Source organism: Pangasianodon hypophthalmus, chromosome 2, assembly GCF_027358585.1.
Source record: "Pangasianodon hypophthalmus isolate fPanHyp1 chromosome 2, fPanHyp1.pri, whole genome shotgun sequence".
NCBI lineage: Eukaryota > Metazoa > Chordata > Actinopteri > Siluriformes > Pangasiidae > Pangasianodon > Pangasianodon hypophthalmus.
This window is the reverse complement of record NC_069711.1, coordinates 787,501-804,849: the sequence shown is the minus strand read 5'-3', so window position 1 is coordinate 804,849 and position 17,349 is coordinate 787,501. Positions and strand designations below refer to the sequence as shown.

The following is a 17,349-nucleotide window of genomic DNA, read 5'->3' as shown; positions in this document are numbered from 1 at the left end:
TTTTTCAGCACTTACTGTATGTATTTATGGAGCTTATTCAGGGGCGGAGCTACATATAAGCTCAATTTATGATGTCACAAAACTACAATGTCAACAGCTTTGGACCAATCACATGTGATATGCAAATGATTAGAGGATGACAGAGTGATACTCGAACACTTTCAGCCATAGAAATTGCATGATAAAGCTAGTCAGCTTGCTAACTTAGCTAGTTTTAGCATTGAACTGATAAAGTGGTTGTTATGGTATCGTTGAAATATTTTCAGGCTAATGTGAGCTAGTTTACTAGCAGTTAGCTAATCAGAATAATCAAGTTGCATATAAATTAAGCATGTTTAATGAAGGTGAAAGTGCAGCAATGATCCTCAGTCGCTTATTAAACAATTAATAAAACAGTTTATTATGATCGTCATGGTGCAGGTTACAGAAGGTTTCTTTTTTTTGAGCGTGATGAAACACGTGAACTCTCTCAGGAGCGCGGGAGTGTGACGCGACGGAGAGCGAGAGCTATAAAACAGGCGCGGTGAACGCTTTAACACAGACGTTCCTCTCCATCAGGACCGAGCTCAGAGCATCATGCATTAAATTAGAAAGAGATTAATAGCGTGTGAGCATGAGGAGCTGTGTGTTACACTCGCTGTTCCTGCTGCTGCTCTCCTGCAACACCAGCTTCAGCAACTTCACCTTCCAGGTACGAAACTCATCCATCTGCATGTTCCTTCACGCTTACAGACTCGGGACGCAATGTCTCTCTGATTGCTTTATTATATTACAGGATCCATTTTTTAAAAAGTTTTTTACATTGCCTCTTTTTCCAGTTCAACATAGAACTTGCCTTTCTCATTTCTGATTATTTATTCATATTTATTAAGTATTCATTCATACCATTTTTTCAAACACACCACTGTTTTTAAAATAAAATTATAACTGATACATTTATAAAATATTATAGAAATAAAACTAAACCCTGCTACATTTCATCTTTATTCTATTCAGTAGGGAAGATGCAACTTTTCGCACTCAGCTGTATATTTTTAAAATCCTTATTGCGCATTTTATCAATTAAAAAAATTAAAAATCCCTGTTTTGTTTTTATTTTTATTTTTGATGACATTTTTACAACATTTAATGCAGATTGAACCACCAGGCTGTTTAAATAGAAGTACATTTTTAAACTAATTTATTAGTTAGAAGAATGTCATGAGGGTTTTTTTGTTTGTTTGTTTGTTTTTGTTTGTTAATTTTAGTCATAAATGTCAATAATTAAGACTTTAAACATCATTGTGTGTAATGATGTGTATCAGTCACTTATCATGACATTTATTATTTTTAAAAAAAAAATCAAATTGACATTAATTAATGTTTAGAGGTTTTTTTGTAATCAATAAATTGTAAAACAAACAAGGGGAAAAAATCTAAAATGTAGAATTATTAGATTTCTGTAGATTTTCATACTTTTTTGTGTCTGTAATAAAATACAAACATCATTAACCCTTTCAGGCATCAGTTATTTATATGCATTTCCAAATTTCTTTAGATTTTTACTTAAAACTGTGTGATTACATGAAACATGAATTTTGATTCTGTCTAATTATCACTTGTATTAAAAAGTAAAAAGATTCTCCATGAGTAAAAAACAGACTAAAACATTATGCCCGAAATAATTTAAATAAATAAATAAATAAATAAATCTTCCAATGTCCAATATTTTTAACATTCGAGTCTGAAATGTAGAGTCGAAGACCGAAATGATTTAAAATATAATTTCTGAACAAGTTTTTAAAAATGTAAGGTGTTCAGTTAAGTCTGGCATAAAAACATTTTTTACTTTAATTGTTATTTATTTATTTATTTATTTAATATAGAAAGCTAATAAAGATTGAGAATGACAAATAGTCTAGAAAGTCTACGTTAATTTACAGTAATGCTCTCGAGGGATTTGCAGGTGATTCACATCTTATATTTCCCTAAAATATATTTTTAAAAAAGAGCCTTAAATTGATTGACGCTGTGCATGAAAGGGTTAAAGATACAAATATTTTAATAAATGTTTTAAACATCTGTGATGTGTGTGATAATTTATGCTGCGGTCACAGATCATGTTTAGTGCATAATCTCCACAGTTTTATTTTTACTCTCTCGTGGTTTATAATATATGCGCATAAATTAAACACTTTGGTCCACTAGCTGGTGAATTTCTCTCATCTTCAGTATTTACACTCTCATATTTAATGCACATTTAATTATATAATAATTATTTCACAGCAGAAGAAAAGCTTTACACCTGAAGTCACATGGTCTGTTTAGTAAAAGCTGGATAATAAATATTATAAAATATTATTTTTGGTTGAGACGTACTGTTTTTAAAGCAGGTCATTTTTTATTTTATTCCCATAAATCTATGCAGAAAACGTGTTTTTATTGAGACTCTGTATGTGTGTGTGTGTGTGTGTGTGTGTGTGTGTTACAGGACAGTTCAGGACGAGAGATGAGGCAGTATAATGATGTGGATGATGACGGCTTCATTGGTCTCATGGGTAAAAGGAGTTCCGGTGAGAAAAGGATTCAAATCTACTTTAATTATTTCACTGAAGCTGAAACGAGTCTCAGTGAGACTCATTCATTCATTCATTCATTCGTTCATTCATTCGTTTATTCATTCGTTTATTCGTTCGTTCTTTCGCTCGTTCGTTCACTCATCGCTCATTCCTCTTCAGTCAGTGCTTTATCCTCGTCAGCGTCGCGGCGGTTACACGAAGTTCCGATGTGGAATTTTCCCTCAGACATCAACATGAACATTATATTTACTGCAGCAGAAATTACACTAATCTCTATTGTTCAAGAATGTCCTCGACTGTCCAGCCTAGAGCTTTATCTGTCCATTCTGGGGCTTCATCTGTTCATTCTGGGGCTTCATCTGTCCATTCTGGGGCTTCACCTGTTCATTCTGGGGCTTTATCTGTTCATTCTGGGGCTTCATCTGTCCATTCTGGGGCTTTATCTGTCCATCCTGGGGCTTCATCTGTTCATTCTGGGGCTTTATCTGTCCATTCTGGGGCTTTATCTGTTCATTCTGGGGCTTTATCTGTCCATTCTGGGGCTTTATCTGTTCATTCTGGGGCTTTATCTGTCCATTCTGGGGCTTTATCTGTTAATTCTGGGGCTTTATCTGTCCATCCTGGGGCTTTATCTGTCCATCCTGGGGCTTTATCTGTTAATTCTGGGGCTTTATCTGTTCATTCTGGGGCTTTATCTGTCCATTCTGGGGCTTTATCTGTTAATTCTGGGGCTTTATCTGTCCAGCCTGGCACATCAACTAGTATGAGGCTTCATCTGTGCACCCTCAGGCTTTGGCCAGTCAGTGGATTGATCTGTCCAACCTGTGGCCTCTGTCCAGTCTGGGGCTTTATCGAGTCAGGTGCTTGATCTGTCTAGCCTGGGGCTTTGAGAAGTCCTGGTCTTCCGTTGTGCAACCTGGGACTTTAGCCGCTCAAAGGCCTGATCAGTTCAGCCTGGGGCTTCTTCTGTCCAGCCACAAGCTTCAGCCAGTCAGGGGCTTCCTCTGTCCAGCCCGGGGCTGTGCATCATTGCGCTGCAGAGCTGAAGGTGGACTTTTCTTTAAAAGTACTTTAGGCGTCTCGGCTGCTGTCTGATTGGTTGTTAAAAGTCGACACTGACGTGCGTCACGTCTCTAAATAAAACGCTGGAATCGACTGACTGACTGACTGACTGCTCTTCCTTCACAGGTCTGACTGCGGCGCTGCCACCGAACGGTGAGTCTTTATTTCCTGTTTAAATATCTGAAATATTTTATTCAGTGTTTAAAAATGAGGAATGCTGAAAAACCTGTGCTCTTCTGCTGCAGGAGACGTGAGCGACGTGTTTGTCGGGCTGTTCGGGCGCAGAAACGCCGACTCGGGTGAGAAGGATAACGATGAAGATAAACAATAACAGTAACGATCGAGATCAAAAACAAACCGAAGATCTGAAAATGTTCCTCTAAAGTTCCTGTCGTGTTTTTCCAGGCCTCGCTGCGTGGAGACGAGAGAGACGAGGCGGAGTCTTCAGAAAGAACCGAAGACTCAGGTGAGTGTCAGTGTTCATAGAGCTACACAACCCCTGAATAAACCTTTCATGACAACTGACGTAAACCTGAATAAACATTCATAAAGGCTTATTCCTACAGGCATCAGCTGACAAAGACTGCTTTCATCTCTTTTGATTTAACATCTGAGTCAAGCGACGTAAGATTGTTATGACACATGTATAAGAACGCTATAACTCACTCTGTGTAGGGTGAAAGTACATACATAACATTGTCATGATGGTGTCATAGCACTGTTATAGGTGATCATAACAATCTTAGTAACATTAAATTGAACTCATTATACGTTTTAGAGCGAGAAAAAATAAACATCGCTCTGTGTAATAATTATCACTGTTTAACTAACACTATGTCACAGTGTTATAGCACGGCTATTCATGTCAATGTCAATGTTACTACAGGAGAATTTCTACAGCTGCTTTTTGTTCAATTTATTTAAAAATTTTAATTAGCTTTAACGATCACAATTCACATGACTCACTGAGCCACTAAGTGATGTCATGAGTGTTATAACACCTTTATGTCAACAAAAATTTACGTCACTTGATTAATGAAAATGGACAAAAGTGTCTTTACATCAACAAATGGCTGTTAAAAGGCTTTATAAACGTTCATGCAGGCTTATGACGGATGTCATGAAGGTTCTATGTAGGTGTCGTAGTCTTATGAAAAAAAACCTACCGAAACGCTGGAGAGACTTCAGAGTGAAAAATGTCGGAGATTCACGTGACTGTTGTTCCCTTCGCAGATTTCGACGTCCCGTCTGAAGCTTCGTCTCGCCGTCGATAACGGCGACGTTTAACTCGAGAGCGACGGTTCTGATCTCTCGGCCTGGCGTTTACGTTTCTGTCCGCTGTTTTTTTTTTTTTCACGTGAAGATTTAACCTGGTTGTTCTGGAGGAAGTGGAGTTTATTTTTCACATCCTCGAAATGTTTTTTTTTTTTTTTTGCTGAGCAAATCATCACTTCCTGTTTTTTTTTTTACATTGCACAACATCATAACTGAAAAATAGCAGTATTATAAGGTCATAAGGTCATAAGGTCATAAGGTCATAAGGTCACTGCACCATTTCACCTCTACAGGTCGAGGAAAGATGCCTTACAAGGTCAGGGGTACAAAAGTATTGGCACCCCTTATAAAGAAATATAAGCAAAGAAATAGAACTGTATAGAATAAATGCGACTCAACTTTTCCACTCAAACACTTACATGATGGGATTTCTATATAAAAAGCTGTGTTGCAAAATTATTGACACCCCTATTTAAAAAAAAAAAAAAAAAGTAAACCAATCATCGTTCTTTTTATATTTAAATTGCTCTCGGTCCAGGACCATTTCCTGTTGCTTCCTGGTCTGCACAACAAACGCAGTCACGACCATAATAAAAATAAAATTTCATAAATTATGGAACAGTTTAAAATTAGCCAGGAATTGGATCTATGATCTGTTAAGTACCAGGATATTTTAACCCAAAATGGTTGCCTCTGCCAAGAGGTTAAGCCTTGACCATACACGGCAAATGATCTGAAACATACATCCGCATCATTTGATGCAAGACAGAAATCAGTATTTTTGAAAATTAGCCAGGAATTCAGCACATGACCTGATAAGTCCCTGGATATTTTAACCCAAAACAGGGTTGCCTCTGCCAGGAGGTTAGGACTTGACCATAGATAGTTCTTTAAACAAGGTAATGATCCCAGGCACACTTAAATCGAAATAGAAAAAGTTGTGGAACAGCAAAGAGTCTCCGGGTTTGATTCCTGTTGAAACACTGTGGACTGATTTAAAAATGACGTCCTCTAAGCACAAACCTGAGAATATAAAGAAACTTCAAATGGATGCTCGAGAAAGTTCCAAGATCTTCTCCAATCTTGTTAGACATCACAAGAAGGGCTGCAATCAGTCGGGGTGCCAATAGTTTTGCTATAAGCGCACCACTGCATGTTATTTTAAATGAAGGGCGCCAATACTTATCAAGGAAGAGGCGGAAAAAAGAAGTTATAAACAAAGTTAATATTAAACTACTGGTTTAATAAGTGACTGATAAATGTTGTTTTTTCACCAAAATAAAACAGTACTTAAAGAGTGCACTTCTCCACAAATCACTGCTTGCAAAAGTATTGGCACCCCACCCATTAAAACCCAGTGACGCGAGAGAGAGAAAGAGACCTTATTAACCATTTAGATTGTTTATTATTTTATATTTATTATTATTATTTTTAAAAAATCATCAAACTCTCGACAGTTTACGGTAAAATAAGTCTTTATTAAATATCCTCCTCATTGTACCTCAGTAATTTTGTTCATTTCTGAATCTATAAATAGAGCTGTAAAGTTACTGTACAGAATTTTCCTTCACTCACACACACACACACACACACACACACACTCTCTCTCACACACATACACACACACACACACACCTTTAGATACGAAAATACCAATACAGAGTGATGAAATCATAACGTTATTCTTCACACATTTGCTCCCGTTGACATAAAACCGTCAGAAAATCAAAAATATTACAATTAATCCTGTTTGATTTTTACACTCAAGACGTAAACACTTGGTCATATTTCAGCGCAGTGTTGTTTTTAAGAAAAAAAAAAAAAAAACACACACACAATGATTATCCAAACATTATAGAAAACTTCAGAAATAACCTAATAACCTTCAGAAAATTAAAAAAACAAAAACACTCACTGTGTTGATGATTACAATCAGTACTCAGCATCAGCTATCAGTAACAACACCGATTTGGTTTCCATAACAACAAAATTAATCACTTCAAGGTTAATTGGTGCCAAAGTCCGTGTATTAATCGTTTTTTAATGGCTCCGTGTCAGTTCATTCATTAGCAAAGTGCATTCTCAGGCCATCGATCGTCCTCCAACGCCACTGGGAAAAAACTCAGAGAGAGAAATCGGCATTAAAGGTAAAAACTCCAGCGATTTTTTTTTTGTTGTTTTTGTTTTTAAACGTATATCCTAATCTCTCTCCAGTGTGTGCGAGTATAAAATGGACGACAGTTTGGAAAAGAACAGAAAACATATCTACGCCAAACTCGCTTTAAAATGGAGGACTTGGGGGCAGATGTGTCCGAGATGGAACTACTTCAGATGCAGAAGAAAGAACTGTGTGGAACCTTCAGGAAAACGTTTAAAAAAAAAAAAAATTAATAATAATAACCAGAACTACTTTTTAACTACTGGTATTACTCCAGTGTTGGAAAGTTAAGGAAAAAAAAAACGTTTTGGAAAGATTTGTCTCATCCGAACACGTTATTTAAACGTTTAACCGCGTAACATCTGCCTTTAAGCCCAACCCACACTGAGCGAAGTGTCAAATTCCGGCTCACGTTCGATGTCGGTCGTGTTTTACGCGTCGTTTCTTTTTTTTTTTCACTCGACTCCACGGAAAAATGACTCAAAACCCAAACTTTCTACACTTAAATCACGATCTACGAAGATGTTGTGAACGCGTAAGCTGCGTAGCAAAGCGCACGTACGCTACGATACTCATTTTATCATTTTACGCCAACTTGAGGAAACTGAATAAACACACACTCACACACACACACAGACACACACACACACAGGTTATTCGCTGTCCTGCTGTCTGTCGTCACGTTTTTATCTGAATTACAGCCGAATGTTCACTACGAAGAGATCGCGCTTAGTAATGAAGATCCGGCGATGTCTTCCTCTTCTTTTGTTTTTTTTTTTGGTTCTTCTTTGGGTGCTTTACAACTTTACAACACGTCTGTCGTATTAGCGCCCTCTCCAGGCCACGTTTAAGGTTACACTGGCGTGTGGAGCAGATACAGCTGTGCGTATACAGGAAACTGAGGAGGTGATGAGTGGGGGGCGTGGCTGAAGAGGGGGCGTGGCTGAAGAGGGGGCGTGGCTGAGAAGAGAAGTGGGCGTGTCTGCCAGCGAGGGATTCACGTATCTCTCGAACTAGGCTTATTCTTCTAATTATTACAACCTTTAATACTAAAAAAAAATACTAAAATGTAGTAGCAGTGATGAGTTTTCTGTTCTTCTGTTCTCCGAATCGATCTTTTCGCCGCACGCTACACACCTAGGGGAGAGAGATTAGCGCTAAAGTGCACCTTTTATCTGCACAAAGTGTGTTTAACGAGGCGCAGGCTTTGGTGCTCACTGTAAAGAAAAAATCCAAATCACAAAGTGGAGCAGAAGAACAGGTTCAACAGGTTCACCTCCATCAGCTCCACCTCATCATCCAACATTTTTCATATCGTCATAGCGATATAACGTCCCAATCTGCCGCCGTTAAGCTAACCTTACGTACTGATTCGCATTTTTACGCTTGCATACGTCAGATGAGGACGGCTTTATCGCCTCTAAGAGTACTCAAGTTGCATGGAATAAACGTGTATACAAAATTTAACGCACAAGAAAAACATCCTTTGCGCCAGAAAACGCTGAGACGCGAGAATACTCATGAATACGCAAATCAAAACTCCAATCCCACGTTAACGAGCTAAACATATCGCCGGTTTGCTCGTCGCTGGCTCACGGTCGTCAGAATGCATTTCGTCGTTACCATGACGACTAACATCGTTAGCTAAGTGAGCGAAAGGCCGCGTTTAAAGACTCAAGCTCTGAGCCTACGAGTGATTTGACGCATTTTCTATAATTTTGTGACATCACAACCCGAGCTCTCGTGTAGCTCCGCCCACATGATCTGTTTAAGAAAGTCGGTCTTGAATGGACACACACACACACACACGCACGCACGCACGCACACACACACACACACACACACACACACACACACACACACACACACACACAAAAGTGACAGGGGGTGAAGTGTGTTCATTTGGTCTAGAATTTTAAGAAGGCATTGAGGATGAGCCTATACACACCTGAGTCTCTCTCACACACACACACACACACACACACTCACACACACTCACACACACTCACACACACACCTGTAGAGGCACTATACATATTTAAGTTGTCAGCACTCAGTAAACACTTTTTATAGTATGTGGCTGTAAAGTCAGTGTAGCCACCACCCACACACACACACACAACCATACACACACACCCACACACACCCACACACACACACATACCCAAACACACACACACACACACTCATATGTGACTCAATACAAGACTTAATACAAGATTCATGATGTACATGAAAAAAGAACCACCACAAAATACCACGCTCTCCCCCCCCGACCCACGGCAATTTAAAATAATAATAATAATAATAAAATAAAATAATAATTCCAGGAGTCCCGAGAAAAATCCTACATTAAAAAATAAATGTTTTAGCCGTTCCCGTGTTCAGGATGAGGGTGTTTATCTGCTTCCTGTAACTCGGCGTCGTGTTGGTGCTCCTGCTGCGACGGCGGGACGGGGTTCGGCTCCGGGGGCTGGTAGCGGTAACGATACCCGAAGGCACGCAGGTGGTAGGTGTAATATTCCAACAGGTACATCATCTGCGCGTTCACGTAGTGGAACGACACGGCCAGGTCCGAGCAACACTGAGGACCCTGCAAATGTAAGAACGAAAAGAAGAAGAGTGATGAAAAGAAGTTTCGAGGACAAGTGCGACGTACGGCTCAGGGACTCTACAGCTAAAAAATTCAGCTTTTAAGCTTTTAATGATCGTAACAGCAAACCACTGGTCAGGAAATGATCAGGAATGAAACAGAGAGATGAAGGAGCTCAGTATGCGAGAGCTTTTCTCTTTAATTTCTTTAAATGTTTAAGTCTCGTGGCTCTTGATGAGCTGCATCAGGTGCGGCAGAAAACCAAATAATCACTAATCTATTAAGAAAAAAAATCCCAGAAGATATTTTTGGAAAAGTTTGTACACCCAGACGTGTGTTAGTTTGAATTTTACACCAAACATTTTATTCATTATCATGATTCTGTGTACAAGAAGATTATAGAAGTGAATTTCGCTGTTTCTAGCTTTTCCCCAAACAGCAAAAGGAAACCAGTGAGTGGAGGCACAGGAGCTCTCAGGAGAGCATCTGCTTCATTCTGCTCATTTCCTCACCAATCAATTGTTCTTAAAACATTAAAAGCTTCAAATATTTCCCGGTTTGGGCTCGGCCTGTTTTTTTTTTGTTTTTTTTTTGTTCTGAAAAAACTGGCAGAGCAGGAAACGAGTTATTTGCTCGAGATCTTAAGATACACTGCGATGTGACGAAGGACAAACAGGTTTCTCTGAAAGCACTCAGACACAGTAACGTAATGCAGGGTGTGTGTGTGTGTGTGTGTGTGTGTAAATAAATTTTAAAAATAAAGTCACGTTCAGCCTTCAAAATTCCGTATTAAAGAAAGAATCTGATTTCCGTTGGCGAAAAGAAAAAAAAAAAGACGGACAAAATGTCTCACGAAAACAAAATAAAAAATGTTTGTAATCGTAGTCGTGAAGTTAGCGTTAGCTAGAAAAGAAACACAAAAAAATATCCAGAACACGACCCCAGCGTCAAAAAGTGTTATAACTCACAAAACGTTTAAACTTTGTTTAAAATTGTTAGCTCGTTAGTGTTAGTTTTGCACCAAAAAATTGACGATGTTTGTAACGTTAACTCAAGTGAGAAAATTCTAGCAAAATACCACAACAAAGCTGATAAACGTACGAAAAAAATTAGCGCAGTTTGATGACTCTGTTGTGGTTTATCCATCCAATTACATGCTATTGATCTAAAATAAATACGCCAAAGTGTTGTATTGAAGAACAAATTATTTTTCCGGTTATCATTTTTCTAACGTGACACAAAAAAAAAAAAAAAAAAAAGCTGGATAGTTTGTTTACCTTTAGCTAGAAACTTTTTCATAACTAGCGTTATCATTTTATTTGTTCAGTTGTTAAGCAAAAAAAAATTTGCACAGAAAGTATCCGAAGCTCCATAAGGTGTGTAAAACATAATCTGTTAATTGCTAGCATTAGCTTGCTAGCTAGCTAGGTAGATACTTGTTAACCCTAAACGTAGCGTATTTTATTCATTTTGTTTTTGTAGTAGTGTTAAATGTAAAAGAACAAAATAAATAAAAAGATGCCCAGACTCCATTAAGTATATAAGCTATAAAATCGTATTAATCGCTAGTATTAGAATGCTAGCTAGCTAGGCAGAGCGTAGCTATCAGGTTGCGCGTGGAAAAGGAGCGTGAGTGTGAGAACGTGTGGTTCTGACCTCGACGACGGGGTAGTAGCCGTACTTCCAGTACCAGAAGCTCTTGGGGAATTTGGCGGTGAGGTGCTGATCCGGAACGAACGGATGGAACGTCTCTCTCTGGAGCGTGTCCCGGGAATCTCCGGCGGCCACGCCCACTTTCTCCATGCACTGTCCGAGGGCGAGGTCCTCCACCGAGGACGTGTGAGTGCACGTTTTGGTGCGAAAGCCCTCCACGAACCTCTTGAGCGCCTCTCGGCTCAGGACGTACCCGGCGCCGCCGCTCATGTAGCCCTGCTTGATGTAGGGCTTGAAGCGGCGTCCGAAGTACACGGGTTCGTCCGGCGAGTGGTTGGCCAGCACCCTGCGCAGGTTGTCCACCACCACGTACGTGTCGTCGTCGGCTTTGAGGAACCAGTCGGCGTCGGCGCTGTGCTTCTCCTGCACGTAGTGGAAGGCGTTGATGGTCTTCCAGTAGAGCTGGTCGCGGCCCTCCTTGGCGTGGAGTCCGACGGTCGGGAAGTCCGGGTCGTCCACCGAGCTCACGAACACCACGACGTTACAGTGCCGACTCCACGTGGCCTTCACGTGACGAGTTTTCTTCTCCAGGTTCTTCGGACCCGTCATCACCCAACACAGAATACGTACGCGCTTGTACAGCGAATCAGCCAGGGCGCTGTCCTCACCTAAACGAGAAACGCACAGGTGGGTGGGCGGAGCCTGGCCGATAACAACACATGCGATATATTTACATCTTGACTATCGTAGACATTCTTTTTATCGTTACTTCTTTATCGTTCTGTTTTCCTTGTTGTTTTCTCGTTCCATTTTCATTGTTACAAAATGAACAAACATGCTGGTTATCAAAAAAAAATAGTTTCTAGCTAACACTATCCTAGCCAGCTAGCTTGTTCGTTCTTCTTTAACTTTATGTTTATGTTTTCCTGTTACTTTATTTTCGTAAAATTTTTCGTTATTTGTTCCTGTTACTTTATCGTTAGATTTTTCGTTGTATTTTTCTGTTACTTTTTTATTACATTAATTACATTTTTATTACGTTTTATTACGTTACTTTTTTAATCGTTAAATTTTTTCGTTATATGTTCCTGTTAACTTTATTGTTAGATTTTCTGTTATATGTTCTTCTTAACATTTTATCGTTAAATTTTTTGTTAAATGTTCTTGTTATTTTTTCTATCTTTATGTGTTTCTTTACTGTTCCTTTTTAAATTTTTTTGCGTTATATTTTCCCATTATTTTTTTTATCGTTACATCTTCTCGTTACTTTTTTTGATAGTTAATAATTAATTTTCCGTCAGTAATCTACCTTCGCTTTTTCTTGCTACATTCAGAATGTAATTTTTTTGTTATTTTATATTTTATTACAGTTTACTGTTTACTTTATCATCACTTTATTTCCATTATTTTTTTTATTGTTACGTTTTTCACAACTTTAAAGTTTTTATCATCAGATTTTGTCGTTCAAAAGTTCAAAACTTTCCCACTACGTATTTTATATATATATATATACATATGTAGAAAGAGAGAGAGAGAGAAAGAATTTGTCTATTTGTCTCAGTTACTGTAATAAACAATTGTAAAAATTAGAAAAAGAAAAAAAAAAACGAGAGCGACATGTTTAGATTTCTTATGAATAAAGTGATAAGTTACGAACTCTAACCCCGCCCGCTTAGTGACGCGGGTCAAACGTAATGAATTCACTAGTCAGAAATGGAGAAAACAGAAAAGGAGCAGAATGAAAGAATAAAGAATAAAAGTAACTCAGTTCATCATCGAGTTCCTGTTTGATCAGTTCGGTACTTCGAGATCGTTCTGTTTATAGAAAAAGAAAAAAAAAGGAAAAGAAAAGAGAAAGCAAATAAAAGTGAAGCAGGAAGAGAACTCCGTAGTGAACAACGTAATAAAATTTCCGAAGGTGACGGGATTAACTGCAGGATGTGTACACTGCGGGAGAGTCAACAGCACTGGAGCAAAGTCCAGAACGCGACGTGGCAGAGCGCTAATCACACTAATCAGACTAGCGATGCTAGCGGCGTTTCCCGGAGTCGTTACCGATGTGATGCGGGTGGACGAGGTTAAACAGCGCTAACTTCTCCTTCCTCCAGTTCTGGTGCTCCTCCTCGAGTCTCCTCAGGTCCGCGTCGACACGTCGCGGGTGGGGGTTTTGCGAGAACCAGGCCTGGTGCAGGATCACGTACAGAGAACACGTTCCCACCAGGAAGCCCACGTAGAACGAGGAGCGCGAGCAGAGCCCTTTCATCTGGAACATTTTCACTATTTTCACCACACGCTAACTGAAAAAAAAAAACAAAAACGAAAAAGAGATTAGAGGAGCGTTTATAAACATCGCAACTCCTTACGCACAAACACACTTCACTAGAGATAGAAAAAAAATCTTTTAAACAAATTTAAAAAGCAAACACTTTTATCTTACAGTTTAGTTATTCTGGACTCATTTCTAATTAATTGAGATAAAATTTACGTACTTTTTCAACTTTATATTTTAACGTTGCGTACGACAGCGTGTTAGGGCCACTGTTTTAAAAAATTAAAATACAATAATTTGAGAATAAAGTTACAATTTCCGTTACCTTTCTAACGTTACGTTTTATTGTTCCGTTACCTTTCTAACGTTACGTTTTATTGTTCCGTTACCTTTCTAACGTTACGTTTTATTGCTCTGTTACTTTTCTTACGTTAGTATTATTGTTCCGTTACCTTTCTAACGTTAGTTTTATTGTTGTTATCATTCTAATGTTACGTTTTATTGTTTTTCTCCTCAGCTGCTCCGAGACTGTTTTACTTTAATCGTGTTATACAAATAAATCTGAACAAGTCAGGAATAAAATAAATAAACAAACAATAGCATCAATAGCATATTAACAAAATCTTTAAAACTATTTTTATAACCGAGACTAAGTTCGAGTTAACTTTATATTAGCTAATTTGCGTAAGAAACATGTTCATGTGACCCATAATTACTCATTAATTCCTCATTAATTACTCATGCTGATTGTAAACAGTAGTAATTTACAGATTAAATAAATGTAAAACGTACACATAAGTAAATATTAAATGGAAAAAAACATTAATAATTTAATTTAATATAAAAAATGTTATAAAGATGTTGATGTTTACAGATTTTAATAAGTATAAAAATATATAATTTGTATAAATATGCTTTAGAAACATATATAATGCCACATGAATTAAATACAGATATAAATATATATATAACTATGCAGATTTAAATAAATAAACAATGATAAAAATGCTATTGATGGAATTTTACCTGTTTGTTGATGTTCAGTGAAAGTGAAGCTCAGAGAAGAAGCGCGTGACGCCCACATCCATCTCAAACAAGCTCCAGACCAGGAGAAGAAGCTTCTTCAGACCTCCAGCCTGCTGTGGAAGTCCAGCAGAACATCACCGAGTGAACACTGCGGCTCTGAGTTTGTTAAAAATGATAATAAAAACAATAAAAACAATAATAATGGCGCTACAGGGCTCACGCGCGCGCTCTCTCTCTCTCTCTCTCTCTCTCGTGACGTTACGAGCTCGCGAGCTGGACGTTAGCACAACAGATTAGCTTTGCTAGTTTAAAAAAAAAAAAAAAAAAAAAAAAAAAAAAAAAAACGGCGGCTAGTAAAAAAGACGCCGCACGTCTCCATGGTGACGCTTTGTCATCGTAAATTAAATAAAAAAAAAATAAATAAAAAAACGTAAAAAAAAAAAAATAGAGAGAGAGAGAGAAACTTCCGGAAGCTGTTTATGTCACACAGGTCGCTCGCGCGCCCGCACAACTTCTTCCACATCAACTTCTAGCAGCGCGAGAGCCACCTGAGCGAAACAGGAAGAGCCTGCGTCAGAGGGGACGCGACGCGCATGCGCATATCCTGCACTGCGATTGGCTGAGCTGACAAGAGGGCGTGGCCACATTCTCACGCTCGCCCTGAACATCCAGTCTGACAGGAAAGTTCAGAGCTCCTATTTTTATTTATTTATTAATTTATTTATTTTTATTATTATTATTATTTAAGAAATATTATCTTGTGAGTTTATTGTGAATTTCTAATAAATAATTCATTAATATTTAAATTAGTCTAGACTTGTATATAAAAAAGTAATATTCCACACTATATTAACTATATAATTAATTGATTAATGATTTTTTTTTTTTTTTTTAAATATTCTTGTGACTTTTTTTTTTCCATTTTTACATATTATATATTCTCATTTTCCACACCTCCTGAAGAATTTTTGGATTAAATATTTCGCTTTTTTGTTGTTTTAAATTTCAACTGTTGCATATTTAATTAGCCGAAAAATCTCATTTGCATAAATGCAAATTTTCAAGTTTAAATGCAAACAAATGCAATACTTACATTAAAATACAAAGAGTATCAGGTTTTTGGCCATGACAAGCATTTTTATTTTTTAAATTTTTGGATAAATTTATTTTCAATAAATCTATTAAATGTCTCCTTTGCTGCAGTAAAAAAAAAAAAAAAAAATTATTAAAAAAAATTTCGTTCAGTATTTTCTACTTCTTTTAGTTTAGTTCTTACTGATGCAATGTGCAATAAGGAATTTGATAAAAAGTTATGAACACAACTTTCAAACTGAATGATGATGAAAGTTTTCAGTTAGACAAAAAAAACAGTATTGTTTGCTGTGAAACCTGTAAATTTGAATGTGTTTAATTAAAGCGTCACGTGATCTCAGTGTAAATAAACCTGTTCCTGGAGGAACCCAGAGTTCGTTAGAGAACACACCTAAGCACACAGCATCATGAAGATCAAACATCTGTTAAATTATCATTAAAAATATATATAAATATCTCCACAGGTCAGCGGCGAGTCGTATGAAACCCTGTTTGGAGAACGTTTAGCGAAAAGGACGTTAGAGACGATTAAACATGTGGGAAAAAGGTTCTCTGGTCTGATGAGACCAAAACAGAACTTTTTGCTCCTCGGTACAAACCTGTGAACACCAGTCCTGCTGTGAAACACGGTGGTGGCAGCATCGCGCTCAGCTTTGGCATCTTGGTTGCTTAGTAACAGTAGTAACCGTTTACACTCCTCTCGCTGACACTCGTCTGTTTCTCACATGTTTTTTCATTTCTCTCATTTTTTATTTTTCTCTGTTTCTTTTTTCTATATAAATTTACTTTCTCTCACTTTTCTCTTCTTACTTCTTTCTTATCCTTGTTTTTCTTTGTTTGCTTTTCCTTCCCATTTCCTATTTTTTTGTTCTTTCTCTCTTTCTTTTTTATATCTCTAACGGTTTCCTTTTGTCTGCCTCTATTCTTTCTGTCTTTTTACACATCTTTTGTCTCAACTTTTCTTTTTTTTCTTTCTTTTTAAAAATCTGTTTTTTTTACATTTTCTTTCTTTCTTTCTTTCTTTCTTTCACAGTATTTCCTTCAGAAAATGTAAATCTAGTTTCACCAGTTTTATTTTAACTGTCTTTTTTTCACCAAATGATTTCATATTAAGTGAAAATATTTTTTCCCTTTATATTTGGAAGAAACCCAGAACTGCTCATCACCCTGAGAACACCGATCCCTGCTGTGAAGCACGGTGGTGGTAGCATCATGTTCAGTTCATGTGCATAAAATCCCACAGCAGAACGAGGAAAAGCGTAAAGTACTGAAAGAAACTTTTCGGCTTGTTATTTTAAAAAGGTATTAAAATTAAAACTTCAGTATTTTTTACAAACGTTTAATTATTTCACAGCTAAAATTTTACAATCAACCTTTACGCATTTAACATGAATGTTATTTTTTATTCCCAAAATCTTGATTGACAGCTCAGAGAAACTTTCTTACATCATCAGCATTTTCTTTAGTTAAAGCAACAAAGAAGAACCAAAAAAAATTTAAAAAATTAAAAAATAAATGAAATAAAAACTATTCTCATGAGTTTAATGCTCCAATAATCACTCAGACTCAATAATCACTCAGACTCAATAATCACTCAGACTCAATAATCACTCAGACTCCAGGAAGAAAATAAGCTCAAATGCCTAATTTCTCTCTCTTTCTC

At 37.4% G+C, this 17,349-nt stretch overlaps 3 protein-coding genes across 8 annotated transcripts in view; 1 reads left to right on the top strand and 2 right to left on the bottom strand.

Moving 5' to 3' along the window:
* Window positions 1-478: 478 nt before the first annotated feature.
* tac3b (tachykinin precursor 3b) lies at window positions 479-6,193 on the top strand. Its single transcript, XM_034300522.2, has 6 exons — window positions 479-691; window positions 2,471-2,552; window positions 3,747-3,773; window positions 3,866-3,919; window positions 4,026-4,086; window positions 4,854-6,193. The coding sequence occupies exons 1-6, from the start codon at window positions 614-616 to the stop codon at window positions 4,870-4,872; spliced, it is 321 nt and encodes a 106-aa protein (XP_034156413.1). The 5' UTR covers window positions 479-613; the 3' UTR covers window positions 4,873-6,193.
* Window positions 6,194-6,352: 159 nt separating this feature from the next.
* c1galt1lb (core 1 synthase, glycoprotein-N-acetylgalactosamine 3-beta-galactosyltransferase 1, like b) lies at window positions 6,353-15,333 on the bottom strand. 2 transcript variants are annotated; one of them, XM_034299456.2, is made up of 4 exons: window positions 14,595-15,333; window positions 13,355-13,596; window positions 11,303-11,967; window positions 6,353-9,646 (listed from the first exon to the last, which is right to left on the bottom strand). In XM_034299456.2, the coding sequence occupies exons 2-4, from the start codon at window positions 13,569-13,571 to the stop codon at window positions 9,422-9,424; spliced, it is 1,107 nt and encodes a 368-aa protein (XP_034155347.1). In that variant the 5' UTR covers window positions 13,572-13,596; window positions 14,595-15,333; the 3' UTR covers window positions 6,353-9,421. The 2 variants fall into 2 exon arrangements, with proteins under 2 accessions (XP_034155347.1, XP_053085708.1); XM_053229733.1 differs by lacking the exon at window positions 14,595-15,333 and having other exon boundaries at window positions 13,393-13,530.
* A 1,676-nt stretch (window positions 15,334-17,009) lies between these two features.
* os9 (OS9 endoplasmic reticulum lectin) overlaps window positions 17,010-17,349 on the bottom strand; it is a 13,763-nt gene continuing 13,423 nt past the window's right edge. For all 5 annotated transcript variants that reach the window (XM_053229707.1, XM_053229702.1, XM_053229694.1 and 2 more), the window contains one exon: window positions 17,010-17,349. This exon is cut by the window's right edge and continues 2,388 nt beyond it. The gene's annotated coding sequence lies outside the window, so the exon portion shown is untranslated.